Genomic DNA, 18,883 nt, shown 5'->3' with positions numbered 1-18,883 from the left:
TTCGTTTGGTTAGTTTTATATATACAGTATTACAAACTTGGTGATGCCTTACCTAATCCGTTATATATGCATGTAATGTAACTTTTCAGTGAATGGAACATGAAGCTGTGTTTAAGTTTGATCTTTATCACAGCGAACTATACCACCGCCGCCCGGCGATAAAACGAAGGGGTACATTTTTCTTAGAAATCTTACCTATCACGATCGCTTTCACCAATGATGGCTGCAAGTCAGTAGCAACCTTAGCATCATTCAGTGAATCACTATAATTTCCTGAAGAAGAAGAGACAGTAAAAGAAAAGAGAGGAGAGGTATTACATTAATGAGGTTTCAATTTAAAGTGCTCTTAGTAGAGCTCTTAGTTTACATAAGCCTAATCAAACTGAAAAACTCTAACCTAAACAAAAGTATGCTTCTGCTCTGCCACTGTACAATTTCGCCTTAACTTCATCATTGCTGAAGTTCACTTGAATTCCCTCCGTGTAGAAGTGTATGGCGTTGCTGAAATCTTCCTGTCTGTATCTCTCATTACCTTCATTATGATAAACCTCTGATATGGCTAAAACAAAGAATATTAGAAGAAGTTTCGTGTTTCATTGATCAGCTAAACGTGCGAATTCAACAACTTTGTAAGAGTTTGGACAGAACAGGGAACCGAGTTGGGGGTGTGGGGCGTGGGGCAAGCATAAAACATAGTGAAATTGTCAAATTGTTGTAATTTTGTGCAAAGAAGTGAGGGATGGGAAGGGCGTCCATAGGACTTTGAATGAGGAACACTCAAATTAGAGGGTGTACGCGTAATTCCCGGTCGAATAGAGACTTCAAAAGCGCAAACATGCATTTCTGGCCTTTTTCCGAGGAAGGATTATGTTCAGCACCCACTCTCCAATATAAACCTGCTCTGCACGCTATCTAAAAGAGGATTGATACTATGGAGTCTCTTTACAATCAACTGAAAAGGAAGTATCATGATTCTTCTCACCTCTTAAAGTGTTGTCATCAAAACCCAGCATTTCTTTAGCAGCCAGCGCGACGTCACTTTCCTCACCAGCTTGCATGACCACACTTTCCTCACCAGCTTGGGTGACCGCACTTTCCTCAGCAGCTGGCGTGACGTCACTTTCCTCAGCAGCTGGCGTGACGTCACTTTCCTCACCAGTTGGCATGACCGCACTTTCCTTAGCAGCTGGCGTTACGTCACTTTCCTCAGCAGCTGGCGTTACGTAACTTTCCTCACCAGCTGGAATGACGTCGCTTTCCTCACCAGCTGGTGTGACCGCACTTTCCTCAGCAGCTTGGTTGACGTCACTTTCCTCAGCAGTTGGCGTGACGTCACTTTCCTTTCCATCTTTGGTTGGACTCTTCGCCATGAGCGCTGGAAGTTTCCTCCTCAAAACGCTTTGGCTCGAATATTTGTAAGTTACTGTTGTTGTAGAAAACAGAAATTACTTTATAAGAAAACACCAGTGAGTCTTAAAAACAAAAATAAAGACAGGCAGATCTAGGATCGCCGCCTTCAGGAAATCACGATATAATATCAGCTCATAAAAGTCATCACTTTCCGTTGTGGAACTCAAAGGTAAAAGCGGTACTTATTACTCGGGCCGTAAGGCGGACCGAGTTAAGGTTTCGGTAGCATTATCAAAATCTTTTTTCTTTTTGGGGTGGCGATGGGCCGAGAGATAATACTTCGGGCCACGAGTTATTGTTCTCGGTCTCGTTTTTTGTGCTCGGCTGATACGAGTTACGTTTTCTGTCGTGTTATCAAATTCTTTAAATTCTCGGTCGCGTTCTTTGTTTTCGGGCCGGGAGGAGTTTATGCGAGCCAGACGTGCGAGGCATGAACAAAACATGCGAGGCATGCGAGGCATGAACAACCCCAATATAAACTGCTAACCGTTAAGCTAACCGGGGAGCTATTTAAGCTAACCTGAGTGCTATTTAGGCTAACTGGAGTGCTCTTTAGGCTAACCGGAGTGTTTTTAGGCTAACCTGAGTGCCTCGAGGTTAGTTTTGTTTAACCAAAAATTTGGCAACTAAATCAGTCTATAACCTCGCAGGCCAAGATACTAGATAGCTATTGGTAAAGATGTCTCAAGTTTACTATAGAAAAACAATCAATGTAGAAACGGTTTCTGTCTTAAAATGAAAAGTGAATAACAAATGCTTTCCCCTTAATTTCATTTAAAAATATAAACAGCGAAACATTGAAAAACGTACAAGGATATAAACGTACGCGTGATGCGTAACGTTACTCTAGATCCCGGAGGGGTGGGGGGGGGAGGGTACTCAACAGATGCTTGGGTAAGGAGGTGCGGCCCGGGCATTCAAACCCTGACCCTGTTTAAGACACAATTCTCCGATTTCCCTATCCCGTTTAAGACAGAATTCAAAATTTTCAGGCCCTTTCTAAGACATTTAACCCAAAATCACACCCTGTTTATAATTTAGGACTAGAATGAAATAAGAATACAGTAGTTCCTTACTGTATTTTAACGCATTGGCAATCACAATCTGTTTAAGCCATTAGATCATGTAGGGATACCCTGTTTAAGACAGAGAGTGATGAAATAGATACCCCGTTCAAGACAAAACACCCTGAAAACCATATCTATCGGGCCGCACATCCCCGTTAAGGTCACATAAGGGAGTACCCCCCCCCCCCTCCTGGGTCTAGATTACATCGAGAATTACGATCCGTCATTGACCCGGCGTCACATACATATTAGGACCGTACAGATGGTTTCCGTCTCTAAACAAAAGGTGTAAACGTGAGTTTACGCACCACACAGTCAAATATGGCCCGAGTATAAGCTGGAAACAGCTTCTTGTTCTCCTAGTTTTGATGCTATAAGCTGGTTTTTACCAGAACCTAAGCATAAGCATAAGCATAACGATAAGCAAGTGAGAAAACTAGCCAGATAAGCAAAAGGATAGACGCACCCGCGGAAAGCCATTTAATAACGGAATTCTCGATACCAGCTCCCCTAGATGTTTAGCAAGATGGCGGACAAAAAAGTTGACTGCCTTTTGCATGTGGTGGAACTTGTGTCGCCCCTTTCTTATTAGTGAAAACTGCGATATAAGCTCGAACATAAGCACAAGAAGAATTAACGTGTTGGTTCTTCTTGTGCTTATGTTTATGCTCATATTGGAGGTGTTTTCACTTGCTTAAGCGGCGTTTGTGATAATGCTTATGATTATGCTTTAGCAAGAACCAGGCTTTAACCTGAACACTCTTAGACCTATTAAGGGGAGGGAGGGGGGGAATATGTCCCGGTCTATATTCCAGTCAGGCTCATTCGAATAAAATTTGAACACTATGGAAGAAATTAATACCCACCTCAGAAGCCAAAGGTATGATTTACACTTATTGACTTGGCATGGTGTCCGGCTGCAGGACAAAAATGTTATAGGCCCAGATTAGGGACTAGGTGTTGTTATATCAAGTACAAGACAGTTATGTCTCAAAGAGACAACACATTCACCAAACCACAAGGAAAATCAAATTATTAACTACACTAAAGGAACAGACGTTCTTCACTTAAATGCCTTTTAGACGCTAGAGTATGACTATGGGGTGGTGAGGGGTTTCAGACTTCCCCTCAAAGTGCGGACAGCCATTTGACCTAACAGTTGAATGGTTAGATTCAACGAGCGATGTAAATTTTAAATCTATGGTTGCAAGATTTCTTTCGCCTCTATGGACAAAGAACAATATGACTTAAAAGTCGAATACTTAACCTCAACGGGCAAAGATTTTGACTCTAAAGTCAAATGTATTGCCGCAACAGGGAAAAGAACACTGTAAATGATCTGCCTCAAAGGGCGAATAATAATATAATGTTTACTGAAACTCTGTGAGATCTTTATCCATGTGCAGTTTTAAGTGACGTCATCGCAGGCCTGGATATCCCGGATAATAAAAAGAAAAAGGTTGCGAATACTTCCGATCTTACATCCGACAAATTTTGGATTTTTTCCTCTATTGGAAAGAATAGTGTTTTGCCTTTCTAATGCTCGCCAGCAATTACTTAAATGTCAAGCGTACGAACTTCTTTACCTTCACTTATTCTTAAATTCAAAATCTCATTTTGGAAAAAAAATTCCATAATGACAGCGAACCTTAATATCTCGACTAAGAACTTGTCTCCAATTTTGTCCCACACGCCTACAGCGAGTCGAACATCAGCCATTTTATTAGAGCCACTGTTGAAAGCATGTGATTTCCTTTTTGCTGTCTGAAAGGTATTCTGAGTAATTTGGATGTTACGGTGAAAGGTATTCTGGGTAATTTGGATGTTACGGTGAAAGACGGTGAAATGGGATTGCCGCCCAACCTCGTTCCCAGGGTCTCCCCTCTTCCCGTACCAAGGAGCGGCGAGGGAGACGGAAAGAGGAGAGACCCTGGGAACTAGGTTGAGTCCCGCCAACTCAATTGTCGAGCCATCTGGTCCTTCTGTAGTCCCCTATTTTTCCGTGGGATTTTCGAGATCGAGATCGAGATTTTCGTCATTGGCTCAACACGAAAAATTCCACATGGCTAATTTTCATACGGATTCTACTTTATAAACTGTTGCGAACTAAATAATAGCAGAATACAGTTTATGAAGTCGAGTCCATATGAAAATTAGCCATGTGGAATTTTTCGTGTTGAGCAAGACGTCACTTCCTGTAATTTGAGCCTTAACTTCCGGAAGAAGGCCAAGTAATGGCGGCCGTGAAATCTCGAATAATAAGCTAAAAAAAAAAATACTTCCAATCGCCGTAAAGGATTGAAATTTGGTAACATGAGTAAGAAGGTCATATTCTACACGAAAATGCAAAAAGATGGAAAATGAAATTTTCGCCTCAGGGGCACTTTAAAAGTTTGTTTAATTTTGTGAGCACAGATAAAGATTAGTGAGAAAGTGGACACATAACACGAATAGGAAATGTTCAGGCTCAGTTCAGACGCCGAGCTTTTCATGAGCCGGCCTTAACTCAAATTAAAGTCAGCTCAAATCACAAAATCCGGCCTTTAATTGAAGCAAAACATGCTCTCCACGAGAAACTGCATCTGGAATATGTTATAATAATTTATGCATTAGGTTCGGCTCATGAAAAGTTCGACGTCTGAATCAAAGCCGTTCCAAAGCCGTAATTCCCGGCTGAGCCATTCCAGACTGAAGCAGACGTTCTCAACTGATTCAGACCCGAACGTTTCATGTAGTTAATTCAAGGTATTCGGTTCGGCTTATGAAAAGTTTGACTAACTGTTGGCCTTAGCTATCTCAATCGTGCATATTATACTGACAAGACCTGGGTCGATGACAAAAAAAAATATTTTTTTTTCTTGACAATATTCCCTGCTTGTACAAATGCCTTTCATATACATCGTTAAATTCACTTAATTGTAGATATAACAAATGTAAGGGGAACATCGTGGTTAGTCAATTAAAAATTCCTTTACACGATTTATAATCGAGCTTCATCTCCTTTTTGTCGGTAATCAGCCAACCGCTAAAAAAATACTTATATGCACGAGATAGTCTATCCGCCTATTTTATGTCCTTTTTCTCAAAACTGTTAAATTATATAAGCCATACAATTCCCAAGCATATGATGGTTTATAGTTTTACTTACCTAAAACCTTTGGTGTCTTGAGACTGTATTGCGTTTGATGAGTTTAAGTGATTTGCTCCGACCTCACTAATGTACATTAAAAAGTAAACATCAAAATCATGGCACTACATCTTCACTTACAAGAAACCGAAATAGAATTGTCACATGGACGTCATACATTAAATATACACTTTAACAAGCGTTTTGAGCGCCAGAGATGAGAAGCTTGGGGTGTTGACTGGGTAAATATTCCATTGTTATATTTTTAAAAAATTATTCATTTACGCTGTTTAGGAAATTTCAGTTTAGTAGACTAGGTAAAGTCTTACTTGATGGTTTTACATATAATACGAGCGGATATTTTGCGAGTTGCGTAGCATTATTTCAAGCCCTAAACGGGCGAGGAAAAAGCAAGCAATGAGCAAAACGATTTTGCTATTTCGGCTTTTCTTTTCTGGTAAGAAAACGTGCACCATTAGATACTCAGAGACCTGGTCGAAAACTATTATTTCTACCAATTTGCTGATGACAAGGAAAACAGAGATAAGCCTGAAGTTGTTGGGGTCATTTTTTGCCTCTTCTTTGAGTACGGGCGATACTCTCGCCAGTTTCCACTTATCTGGGAAGATACCAGTAGCGATAGACAAGCTTATTATATGGGTTAAGGGCGGCGCGACAATAGGTGCTGCCTCTTTTAGTAGACGACAGGATATCCCTTAGTTTTAGAACAGTATCGTCGGTTTTTCTGTCTAACTAGGTAAGTGATACGGGATCGACATGATCGCTAAAGTCAAGACAGTGGAAGGCCCGCTCTACGGCCACCTCGGTAATACGGTCACCTCGTTATTACGGCCAGTGTTTTTTGGCCCGTCAAAAGGGCCATACAATTTCTTATAAAAAACCCTCGTTAATACGATCACCCGTTAGTACGGCCAACGGCCACATTTTGAAATCCTAAACTGTACAATCCTTTATAATTTGACGCTAAAGTTAGAAAACCAAAACGCCTGTGACACGTCAATTCCTTTGACCTCTGTCATTTACTCTAATCAAACAACCGATTTCCTTTACAAAGTCAGCAACACTCCTCCCTGTTTTCATTACAAAACTGACAAAGGAATACAGTAAATCTTGACGCTAACATTCGCTTTTAATAGGCAAATTACGAAGCGATTTTGTCAATGGTCTTCGCAACAAGGACGATTGATACTACTAAGTTCAAGTATTTTGTACAATTCCGTACTTCTACATTCGCATTCTTTGTTAAAGAGAACGGGTTGTTTAGGAAGTGCGAGTGCGATATACTTTGTCATTGCCGCCCTTAAGACATGAAATTTGACCGTACCCAGGTAATACAGCCAATTTTTTGGGACCCATTGGTGACCTTGTTCTAGGGGTTGTATTGTATTGGATGGAGGAATTTCATTGGGAAGTGATGGTCCTATATTTGAGAAATGATTATTTCAAACCTCACTTATTTCTCGGGGGGGGGGGGGGGGTGGGGGGGGGGGAGTTTAAGAAACGTCCCCAATTTTGAGAGCGTTAATTATGAGTTAACTGTGGTATTTTTGCCATGGTAAGATTTTTTCCTTGCCAAGAGGTCTTTATAAAATACCGGTATTTTTATAGTTAGCAGCGAAATACCATATTATAATAAGATGATTCAGCCATTTTTATCGCTTCATTCACTTTATAACACATTTATATCTTGACCAGCTTTCATCTGTTCTTATTCTGCAGGCAATTTTTTTAGCTTGTCTCTTTCGAACATCAATTTCTTTAAGCCCGGGTTTAGCAATGGCGTTCGCTTCAACCCGCGGGACTTCACTCCACCAGCGGCTCTCGCATGAAATCGAGGCGAGTGGTCAGCCAGTCCAAGATGGCGCCCAAACCCTAAAATCGCACAGTATCCAGAAAGAAGCGACACGAATAGCATGCGTTCTACTAATGCCGAACGCAATAAATAATCGCTTTAGATACAGATACCGCAAAGTCAGGTCAGCGGGCATGCGAGAGTTAGAGCCAAACAAAGTCAACATTGGCGTTCACACCTCGGAGAACTCGGAGCACCGGTATCGCAGAGGTCATGGGTTCCACTCCCGTTCAAGCACGAATTTTTTCAGGCTTTCTTTTCGAAACTGCTTAATTTGTGTACATGACTACGACGTTCATTCACTTATTCATTCTAATTCCCTTCATGGTCTACGCAGAAAGCTTTTTGCAAAATACAGATCTTCAAATTTAGAAACTCTACACTTCCGGTGTTATTATTTTTTTTTCTCTTTTAGCTTATCACACGCAGAAATCTGACTGGAGGTTTATTCATCATTTCGTTTCGTTTCACTTCGATTGTACCATAATAAGTGTTTCATTTTCTTAACACTGTTACAGAATAACGAAATGCACCAAACTAGCTTTTGGGATCACTTAGGGGCTATATTAGGGAGAATTTGCAGTCGTCTGGTCATAATTGTCAAACAAAAATCCTATCTGATTGCCTTGCGTATACATAACACCACTTTGTAGAAGAGCTGCTGAAACCCTCGTTTTCATTAAAAATCCGATAAGATTATTCACCAGACAAAACTTCACTCGGTTGCCAGTTCAATTAGTCATCTGCGGAAGTCACTGATCTTTTTGAGTTTTTGTTGTATACGTATTTCTATGAAGACCAGACTCTTAGCGTATTTACAAAGTTCCTTTTCAGAAGCCTTTCAGTTCTTGTGGGAACAGGAGATGGGGAAGGGGGAACGGGAGTCTGAAAACGAGTGTACAGCGGTTATCCCTACAAGAATTCAAAATAGGCTACTTAATGCAATTTAAAGTTAGATTTTTTGGCAGATATTCAGGGTTAAGTTTCATAACAGGAATTAAAAATCCTACTTCAGGAAAAATTTGATGCTTTTGTGAGTTAAATACTCACACCTTCGACAGGAAATTAGTTTAAATTTTAGACTAAACTTAGTGATTTTCCAAGATTCCAAAAGAGTCACCCAAGATTCATCCCAAAAACTCGAAAATCTATCCTAAAGGAAATTGAAACATTCGGCGATATTTATAACACATATTAACCACATCATATAATGGGCCTGTTTTTTTATGCATGGCCTGCCAACCAATCTCTCGCGCGCGTTTAATGGCACGAGCAACCCACCAAGGTAACCAACTAAGGCTTCGAGGGCAGATGTGTTCCATCAGGTTGGACTTTCAAAAGTTTCAAAGACGCACTGATCCAAATTCATCGCGAACTAAATTGATCCCTCAAAATGTTTTCGAATACAATTTGGCGTGGCAAAATGACTAAAGTCTCTTGAATTTATTTTCACATAAGTAGGCCTGCGCAAACGTGTGTAACGGCTTGCGTGTCGACAAAAATTTTGTGTGCTTAAAGACTGCCTTATTGGTGTTCAAACTCGATCTGTTACCGCCTCGCTTCTTATCTGCTGATAATGATAATGAGGTTAGGCTACACAAACACCTACATACACAAAATTTTGCAAAAAAAAAGGCAGATTTCGGAAAGGAAAAAATCGTCCAAACAAATCGTAACAACCATTGCAAAAAAACTGGAATACTGTGCTCCGTGACTTCGCCTAGACGACATTAAAAAAAGAAAAAAAAAAAAAAAGGAGCGAATTCGTCTAGCGTCTAATCAAACGGCGACCTAGCGTTAAAAGCTTCCCTTTCATATCAGTGTTAAGCAACTTATTATTATTATTATTATTATTATTATTCAATTGTTTTGCGGATCACCGCTGTGCACTCTTTCCCAGACTTCCGTTCCCCGTTCCCGGTTTCCGGTTCGACGTTCTAGTAACGTCTAAACGTGCTTTTGAAACTCAATAGAGCGGTCAGTAAAATCATGATTGACGTTGGAAATTTTAAACTTCCTGATTAATTTGCATATCACCAAGATACAAACAAGTAGCCTTGCGATTACATTTTTCAGAGGCCAACGATTTCTAAATTGGTGAAATAAATATATTGCAGTCATTTTTAAAGTGCATACGCACTGACTCCAAATCGTCTAGATCGGATGTCCAGGACAGTGCAACTGTGGACAGAATCGAAGAGACCAGTTCTGCGGAAGAAATTCACCACGGAGGGTGTGTTGAAAATGAAGTGCGTTTCACTCGCCAGCCACGAAATGGTTCCCTCAATGTTCGAAGAATTGCGCTTCATAGAGAATGTGAAGGAGGTTAAACAGTTATTCAAGAAGTACACAACAGTAGAGACCAACAAACTGATTGCACAAGGGAGAGAGAAACGGAAAAAGAATTTCATAAGGCGACCGAAAACTTAATTCATGCTGCCTTACGGCCCGAGTATTTAAAAAACAATAATTCTAAAAACTGCGGGAATGCAAACCAATATATGGCATTTTTTATCAAATTGAAGCTAAATTATCTCTGAAAGATGCATGGTTACCCCTAATTTTCTTTTTAAAAAGTAAGAGCACTTGCTAAGTTCTGCCTTCTCTGCATAGTTTTAAGCCGCACAAAAATATCCCTGTATTAGTGAGCACTACCCATAGGATACCCGAGTATCTCGAGATGCGCGGAACGTATGCCCAGTAACAAAAGTAGGCACCGTCCTTAAGACATCACCTAGTAGTTGATAAAGTTCTATAGAATTCCATAGCAAGGTTTAGAAAACAAGACAACCTAATGTAATACCACAATGCTAGATGAATGTAGTGAATACTGCTCAAGGGTCGAATTTTTCTCCTTTGCCTTTGTCACTGAATAGTCTTTTTTTACAGTATTTTGAGAGTAGCTGACAGCGGAGAGTGTATTCCTTCTGAAAATGCATGGAGTTGGTTTTCAGAAACTTAATTTACGAAGCCTCTCCAAGTTAAGATGTCTCAAGTATTGTTTCTTAAAAAAATTAGGCTATTGCTGTATGTAAAAGTATGCTTATGAGACTAAAAGGACACCGGAAAGGACACCGTTTGGCTCTGCTACAACTAAAGGCGGGAAGACCAGTGGTAGCACGGCGAAACGGTGTCTGTTTTGTCCGGCTATCACACAACTAGTGAATCGTATTTAGCTGTTTGTTGTCCATCGGGATGCATCCGAGTACAGTAAAGGGGCACCGTGTCACGGCAATGTTATTGTATTTCGGTAAAAACTGCTCAAACATTTGACACCGAACCTTTCCACTGACATGAAATTGCTCTTAGAGCACCGGGAGGAAAATGTTTTAGTGATTTGCTTTATTTGTCCAAGCTGTTTTCAGGTTTTCGTGAAATTCTCTAAAAAAACAAAGGAAGAACTTGTAAAAATTGGCGAATGTTTTCAAGTCTTAATCCATTTCCATCCTAGCCATCCGCAACCAAACATAATTTATACTAGTTTCTGGGCACTAGTAAGGTTATTGCTAACAAAACTGAACCATTATTTTAACGATTCCATCGATTCAAATATGTGTTTTGGCCATTCAATGTAACACTACAAATAGGTGATACTGCCCCTTTAAGTTCTCTTGCCTGGTAGAACACTTGAAACCATACCTAGTTAGTGGTTATGTTTGGTATGGCTTCTCAGTCCACGATTTTATCTTGATTGCGGATACGCGAATTGTCACCGACTCAGTATTCGCATATGTACAAAAAGCAGAAACTGTTGTTTTAGCGTGATTGGTTTTATTGAACACAGAGTAACAGATACTGTAAAATATTTGTTATAAAAAAGGTTAAGTAACGCACTGTATTATTCTTAGTTTGTATAAGTAAAAACTTAGAACTATACGTATCTGTTTTGTAGTTCGTACGGACCTGTTAAATTTTAAATTAAACAGCGTTGTACGTAAGAACATAATATGAAAAGATTTATGATATTCCTACTTAACAGTGGAAGTACGTTGGTAATTGTGTGAGTTAAAAAGCATTTAACCTATCAAAATGGTCATCGAAAGTTATTAAAACTTGGCGTCCATATAATCGTTTCACAAATGTATTTTCGGAGTAATTTTTTCACTTAGGTGAACTTCCTTATTTAATAAGCATGACCTGTGATTTCTCCGAATAATTTTTTTTTTGTTTTTAACAACGGCGTTACTGAAATGATCGAGGTAGTTTCTGTACAATTCGTTCTCGTTGGGCCACCGAGTTCCCGCGCAATGGGAGAATGGTCTGCATGAAGTGGGCCCAAAATTCTTGCGACTTTCCATTGGTTAACAAATTAAGAGCGGCTGCCTGTAAGAATCGAGAACTGCATTTCAGCGACCACTTGGTCGAATTTCTGATATTTCGTCTGAAGATACCCTTGGATTAACTATTTTCGAAAATCATATTTTAAAGTTCCAAGGTATTTTATTTTTTGAGAAAATTGCAAGAGTTTGAAATGCGGCCTAGGTGCGGTCACGGCCCGATGAAAACCGCGAAAATTTAGGTCAAAGGACGAAGCCCCGTTCACGGTGTAAAATAACCCAATGAACTTGAAACTTTACACAAACCTAGACCAACCATCTCACAAGAGAATTAATACAACAAACATTCCAAACTCGCTGGCTGCTTTCTAAAGCATGCAGATTTGTGTACGCTACTCAAAATGGCCTTGAAACTAATGCCTATTTTCATTGAAATAAAAGTGTTTCTGGTATGTCATTTTCTCTAAATTAAATCTCATATATCAAAAGACGAAGAAAAGAACTTTATTTGTACCAAGTTTCAAGCTCTGATTCAAACTCTTTCCCACTCAAGGAAGATCGAATATGCGTGCGATACTTGCGGCTCGCAGTTCACGTCACGAATTATGAGATCAGAACCGATTCACAAACACTTGACATCTGGGGCCCGTGAATGTTTCCAAACATCACATATTGGGCCCTAAAACTAATCAGACGGACTGAAGACAGCCATTCAATGTTTTTCGATCCGAGATTTCTCTTCTACTCTGCTCGAAAATAATATAATTATTCCGGTCAGTTAGCCTACGAAACATGTGCAACAAATTTGCATACCATTTCGATGTCGCAGGAAAAAGTAGTGCAAATCATACTTTACAGCTCCTTTATCTTCTTAAATGAAGTAGTCGATCAGTAAAATGGAGAAAAGCGTGTGACTTTGTTCCTGTCGTGTTGTTTTGAGTGTTCGTGTTTCGCAGCGACGGTTCAATTCAATAAGCCAGTGTGACACCGATCAACTGTAACTCGATATTCCCTTCGGTGATGTGGGTAACGCGCACGTGATCCTGGCCAGGCATTTCGGTATGGAATCCTGCGCGTACAAGCTAGGGCGCTTTTAGGAACTGTAAATAGTGAAAAGTACTGCTTGTGGGCCAAGCTACGACAACCCTGGTGATGAAAACCTTGTCAAGCTAAAAGACTGTACAACAGATGCGAGTGCCCATCTTGCCAGCTTTGATTTTTTTTTTTTTTCGCGAAAAAATTCAAGTATTAGTGTCATTTCGTTTTTTAACTTCAATTTTACATACCCTGGAACGTCGATTTTTTCGCGAAAAAAAAAGAAAGAAAGAAACATCCATAACCACCATCCTTACAATTAAAAGTATGAAATCTGTATATTTGAGAGCATAGTAGTGAGTTCCCCACCGACCACCAACCCGACCTCCCCCCTTCCCCCTAGCTACAAGCGTCAATAATATTGTGGTTATTGTTTACTTTCCTAGACCGTTTTCTCGCTGTTCCTGCCAGTTTCTTTCAACTCTGTGAAAAAAAATAATAGCATGAAATCTGAAATTGGAAAATGAATAGGCGAAATACGGCCCTCACCCGCACGTGCTAGTAATAAGGTAGTAACGGCCCTCACCCGCCTGCGCTAGCAATAAGTTAGTTTTCGTGGCCATCACCAGACAGACCAAGGCTGACAAGATTCCTATCTTCTCGAAAATTGAAAGAAACCGGCAGGAACAACGATAAAACCGGTTTGGGAAAGTAAACAATAACCACAATTGACGCTTATCGCCAGAGGGGATGGGGGTGGGGGAGGTCGCGTTGGTCGGTGGGGAATTCACTACTCTGATACCCTCAAAGTTGATACCCTCAGACTACTCTGATACTCTCAAATTTTATATTATTAATTGTGGGGATGGTGGTTATGGATAGATTTTTTTCGCAAAAAATCCACGTTCCGGGATCTGCATTACTGTAAATAAAAAAAAAAAAAATAAAAAAAAATAAAAAAAAAAACTGACACTAATACTTGAACGTCGATTTTTTTCGCGGAAAAAACAAAGGTTGGAAAGGTGGGCTCTCAGATCTCTTGAACAGTCCTTAAGCTCGTCAAAGTCATCATCACCAGGGTAGTCGTAGCTTGGCCCACAAGCACTACTTTTCTAAAAGCGCCCTGAACGCACAAGATCACGTGCGCGTTAACCACATTACCGAAGGGAATATCGAGTTACAGTTGATCAGTGTTGATCAGTGATTTGAGCCGTCGCTGCTAAACACGAACACTCAAAACAACACGACAGGAACAAAGTCACACGCTTTTCTCCATTTTACTGATCGACTTCTTCATTTAAGAAGATAAAGGAGCTGTAAAGTATGATTTGCACTACTTTTTCCTGCGACATCGAAATGGTATGCAAATTTGTTGCACATGTTTCGTAGGCTAACTGACCGGAATAATTATATTATTTTCGAGCAGAGTAGAAGAGAAATCTCGGATCGAAAAACATTGAATGGCTGTCTTCAGTCCGTCTGATTAGTTTTAGGGCCCAATATGTGATGTTTGGAAACATTCACGGGCCCCAGATGTCAAGTGTTTGTGAATCGGTTCTGATCTCATAATTCGTGACGTGAACTGCGAGCCGCAAGTATCGCACGCATATTCGATCTTCCTTGAGTGGGAAAGAGTTTGAATCAGAGCTTGAAACTTGGTACAAATAAAGTTCTTTTCTTCGTCTTTTGATATATGAGATTTAATTTAGAGAAAATGACATACCAGAAACACTTTTATTTCAATGAAAATAGGCATTAGTTTCAAGGCCATTTTGAGTAGCGTACACAAATCTGCATGCTTTAGAAAGCAGCCAGCGAGTTTGGAATGTTTGTTGTATTAATTCTCTTGTGAGATGGTTGGTCTAGGTTTGTGTAAAGTTTCAAGTTCATTGGGTTATTTTACGCCGTGAACGGGGCTTCGTCCTTTGACCTAAATTTTCGCGGTTTTCATCGGCCCGTGACCGCACCTAGGCCGCATTTCAAACTCTTGCAATTTTCTCAAAAAATAAAATACCTTGGAACTTTAAAATATGATTTTCGAAAATGGTTAATCCAAGGGTATCTTCAGACGAAATATCAGAAATTCGACCAAGTGGTCGCTGAAATGCAGTTCTCGATTCTTACAGGCAGCCTCTCTTAAGGAGGCAGAAAATAGATTGGCAAAATGTTTTACCTACAATGGCATTTCCATGTCACCGGAATAAACGTTTTTGAACCTTACATTGATCCCCAATTTTGCCTCAGTATCGAGCTGATAATAGTGACTTTAAGATATGGTACGGCTAGGTTCTAGTACGGCGGCAGATGTGGAAGATTACTCCCGGTGACGTCATAACGCGCGTACAAGTACGGCTTTCCCGCCGTAGCCTTGCTTTCTAGTGCGGGAAAGTGCTTGTATTGGCGTACTCTTCACTACGTGAGTATAACTCCATTGTTTTCTTCCATTTTTAACGCTGTTTTTACTGTTTGAACAGCCTAATTCGGAGATAAAGTACTAAACCATAAAAGTCCGTTCTAAGATAGTTGTTCCTTTGTTATTTTTACAGAAAACTTGAACGATTGCGAGCTACTTCAGTCATACGCCGAGTCACAGCATGGCTGCAGAAAAGAAAGCGTCGTAAGTGCTACGTTTTGCTATAGATTTTTATCGCTGTTGAAAATGGATTTCAAGAAAATCATCAGAATCGAAAGTTCTCAATGTTTGGGCCTATCGCGTTTTACGAACTCGAGTTATATCTGTCATTTTTCCTTGAATGTTGCCGAAGTACAGGCAGTTCGAAGCTTTTTAACAGATTTCACTGAGATTGTACTACCATCACATTTTGTTGTTCAATCTGATTGAAAAAGTTTTATGATCTCTTTTGCGATAAATGGCTGGAAGGGAAATAGCTGCTCTTTTATCTGAACAACACTGAGAACATTTGTTATTTTTATGAGTGAAGGTTAAAATAATGAAGAGCTGGCTGGCATAAAATGGCGGCTGTGCACGACTCAAAATTGTTAAGAATTGATAAGAATATTTTTTCGCTGTTTACCAACCTTGCGTCTTTTTTTGAGTTTTTTTTTTTCTTTCTAACTTCTATACCCTGTTTAAGAATTCGTATGCCGTAAATAGGAGTATTCCCCCAGGAGATGGACGCCCGCTATTGCTGTTTAATACAACCTTGCTTTTTTCCCTTTCAATAGGAATTCAATGCATTGGACCAAAGCCCATGATATACTGCTCTGCAGAGAGGTTCTAGCTCTTGAGCCTTACAAGCACAACTTGAAGAGCAGCAATGAAGCTGGAAAAATATGGACTGATATAGCTCAGTCTCCGAAAAATTGCCAGCAGCTGAAATTTAAGCAGAATCTCTCACAGAGAGCAGTCAGGGAGAGATTTTCCCTTCTTCAGGCTAGGTACAAAGAGAAAGAAAGGGAAGAAATACGTGCATCTGGAATATCTCCTGAACAGGATGAGCTGGATGTTCCCTTGGAAGAGATCACGGAGAGAAGGAAAAAGCTGCTGAGGAGAACAGAGAAGATGTCAATAGAAAGAAAGAGAATAAAAAAGTTACTGCTGAAGAAATGCGAAAACAAGCAATGGAAAGGATGGGCCAGACAAAGAAGAGGAAAACCCAGGAAGATAATGAAGGTGACACGAAGGATAGGAGGAAGAGAAGGAGTGGCAGTGATGCTGTAGAGTTTTTAAAAGGAAAAAGTGAAAGAGAAATGGCACTCCGTGAGAAGGAAATTGGGATGAAGAAGAACGAACAGCCGGATAAGGCTAACCAGTTTCAAGTCATGGTGAACCAACAGCAAACACTGCTGCAGGCCATGCAACAACGACAAGCACAGCTCAGCAGCAGCAGAGCCAAAATCTCCACATGATAATGGCTCAACAAAACCAGGCCATAATGTCTTTGTTAGAAAAAGTAATGTCCAAGCCCTGAACATGTTTTTTGCTTTTGTCTTTTTTCAAGAACTATTTTATCTTTTCCTGATAAAGAATTTTCAAATCCAAAAAGATGTTCTTATTAAATATTGTTGACATTACTATTGTGGTTATAATTAATGTGGGTGTGATAGTTGTATTGCGCAAGCGAGGATGTTACGAGGCCGGAAAACCATGTTAGCGAACATGGGTAAACAGAAGGATAAAATGCAATCATTTCAGTTGGCTTTTCTACAGCAAGAGCAACAACAGACCAAAACTATGATGGCTTTATTGAAATATTGACCGAGAAGTAAACTTGAAAATCTCCTTGTTGCCAACTAATTGCAGTAACTTCGTTTCACTGCACACTTTGTTTAACCTTTTAACTTTGTTCACATTTTCTCCTGATTCATCACATTTGACTGAAAAGTTCGCCAAGCGACAGCTTGATTCCCGAGCAAATACTTACAAGCTTGGATGTCAAAAACGTATACTAGATTTTGCTGAAAAAACTCTTAAAGCTAATGTTCAAGCGAAATACTGCTGAAGGGTAGGGGGATCACAGCCAAATAAATCCGATGTTGTGTTGCCATAAAGACAAGTGAGAACATTTCTCAACAAAGCACATACAATGTACATCTTACCAACGCTGATCAAACCTATTTTTAGATTCTTCTTAAAGTCAATAAATTTAAAGTAATTTACAATGTCCCCAAACAGCCACTCCACTGAAGATCGGACAGAACTCATGGAAGAATTGTATGCCTCCATCTGTGGCGTTAAAAGAGCATTCCGAAATGGTGCTTGAAGATGTACACGAACGGGATAGGCGGGATCTCCGTAAATACACAGTGGGTCGCCAACTGGTGAAACGCAAACGCTTGTAGATTGGCAAGAAGGTTAGAGTCGGCTAACAGTCCTGCATCGTGCTTCCTTCCCTCTGAAAGGAACAAACAAATAAAAAAACATCAGATATATGGACGTTTGTTCCGCGAATTAATGTTATTGGCAAAAAGTCAAATTGAACCTACCGACCGGTCCAAACATGTTCGCAATAAGGCCATTTGGAAGTGCAACGGATGGCATGATGGCATGAACACGTTTGTGACCATTATAAAGAACCCTCTGGTTTTCTCCCGGCCGTGAAATTGGTCTAACAGCTCCATCGACAAAACCAAAGCAGTTGTCGAGTGGAGCCCCTTTTCTGGATATAGCGTAGGTGTATTCTTCCAAGGATCTTGGGTTAAGAAGATCGTGATTCCACTGAAGAATTCGCTGCCCATGTGTATCATATATAAAATCAAGAACTTGGTTTGTTACCATGCTAAGAACTGGTATGGGACGACCAAATCTAGGGACCATGTCTGCGTATCGACAAGGATAACTCAGCCTTTTCAAAAGCATACACAACGCTTCCAAACCATCACCTACACTCCCTTGAGGACACTTGAACGTGGGTGGAATTTGTAGCACGTCGGCAAGCAGTGGCAGATGAGTTTTCTCAAAGCAAAATTTGGTTTTGCATTCATCATTTAACATGTTTTCGAGATCAAGGGTACTCGTCGTAAGATAAATCTAAGTTCTTCGGGCGGTATAAATCGCTCAAGATAAAATATTCTTCATCGGAGGTTATATCCTCCCTGTACCACAGGAGCAAATCGTTTTGAACCTGTTTTAATGAGCTCATTTTCGAGCAGAAAAATCGAGTTCAGAGAGCCAGATGCTGCACAAGGACCCGTACCAGGAAGCCATGAACCTAATGTTTAAAATTGGCGCGAAGGTACGGCGTACTCACCCTAGTCTTTCTCGGTAAACTCCGCCGTACTACAACCTAGCCGTACCATATCTTAAAGTCCCTAATAAGCATTGAAGCACTTCTGTTCATTTTCCGAAAACGTTCTAATATCGTTAAGCACTCCATTTTTTTGCAGTAGAGCAAAGTTCCAAGGCGAGGTTCTTGCCGATTCTATATTTTGGCCATTGCCTCTTTACTTGCCACTGAAACCCACTGAACCGATAAAGCAAGGTCTTGACTAGCTTGGGGAAGACCTTCCTGGTTTTTAATGCTCCGGTGGGTATACATCCCTCATGATTTGCGGCCCCAAAAGGTATGGTTATTGAGCCGTTTTGGTTTGAAATAGTGTATAAATTTTAACGACTTTGGTCTGAAAGTCTGAA

The 18,883-nt window shown here is 40.2% G+C and overlaps 1 protein-coding gene and 2 pseudogenes across 1 annotated transcript in view; 1 reads left to right on the top strand and 2 right to left on the bottom strand.

Annotated features, from left to right (window-relative positions):
• The window catches only part of LOC146467039 (uncharacterized), an 80,498-nt gene that overhangs the window by 28,941 nt on the left and 32,674 nt on the right, over positions 1–18,883 (bottom strand). Inside the window, exons 2-5 of the mRNA XM_085126490.1 lie at positions 3,344–3,394; positions 983–1,423; positions 398–559; positions 196–273 (exon numbers count right to left, since the gene is read on the bottom strand). Of these exons, the coding sequence (XP_084982616.1) occupies positions 196–273; positions 398–559; positions 983–1,370 (628 nt within the window). The 5' untranslated portion in view covers positions 1,371–1,423; positions 3,344–3,394. The remainder of the gene's footprint in view (positions 1–195; positions 274–397; positions 560–982; positions 1,424–3,343; positions 3,395–18,883) is intronic.
• LOC146467042 (uncharacterized) lies at positions 15,384–16,721 on the top strand (annotated as a pseudogene).
• On the bottom strand, positions 17,234–18,392 carry LOC146467041 (uncharacterized; annotated as a pseudogene).

Source organism: Pavona decussata, unplaced genomic scaffold (genome assembly GCF_977016875.1).
Source record: "Pavona decussata unplaced genomic scaffold, jaPavDecu1.1 SCAFFOLD_140, whole genome shotgun sequence".
Taxonomy (NCBI): Eukaryota; Metazoa; Cnidaria; class Anthozoa; order Scleractinia; family Agariciidae; genus Pavona; species Pavona decussata.
This window is presented reverse-complemented; position numbering and strand designations above follow the sequence as displayed.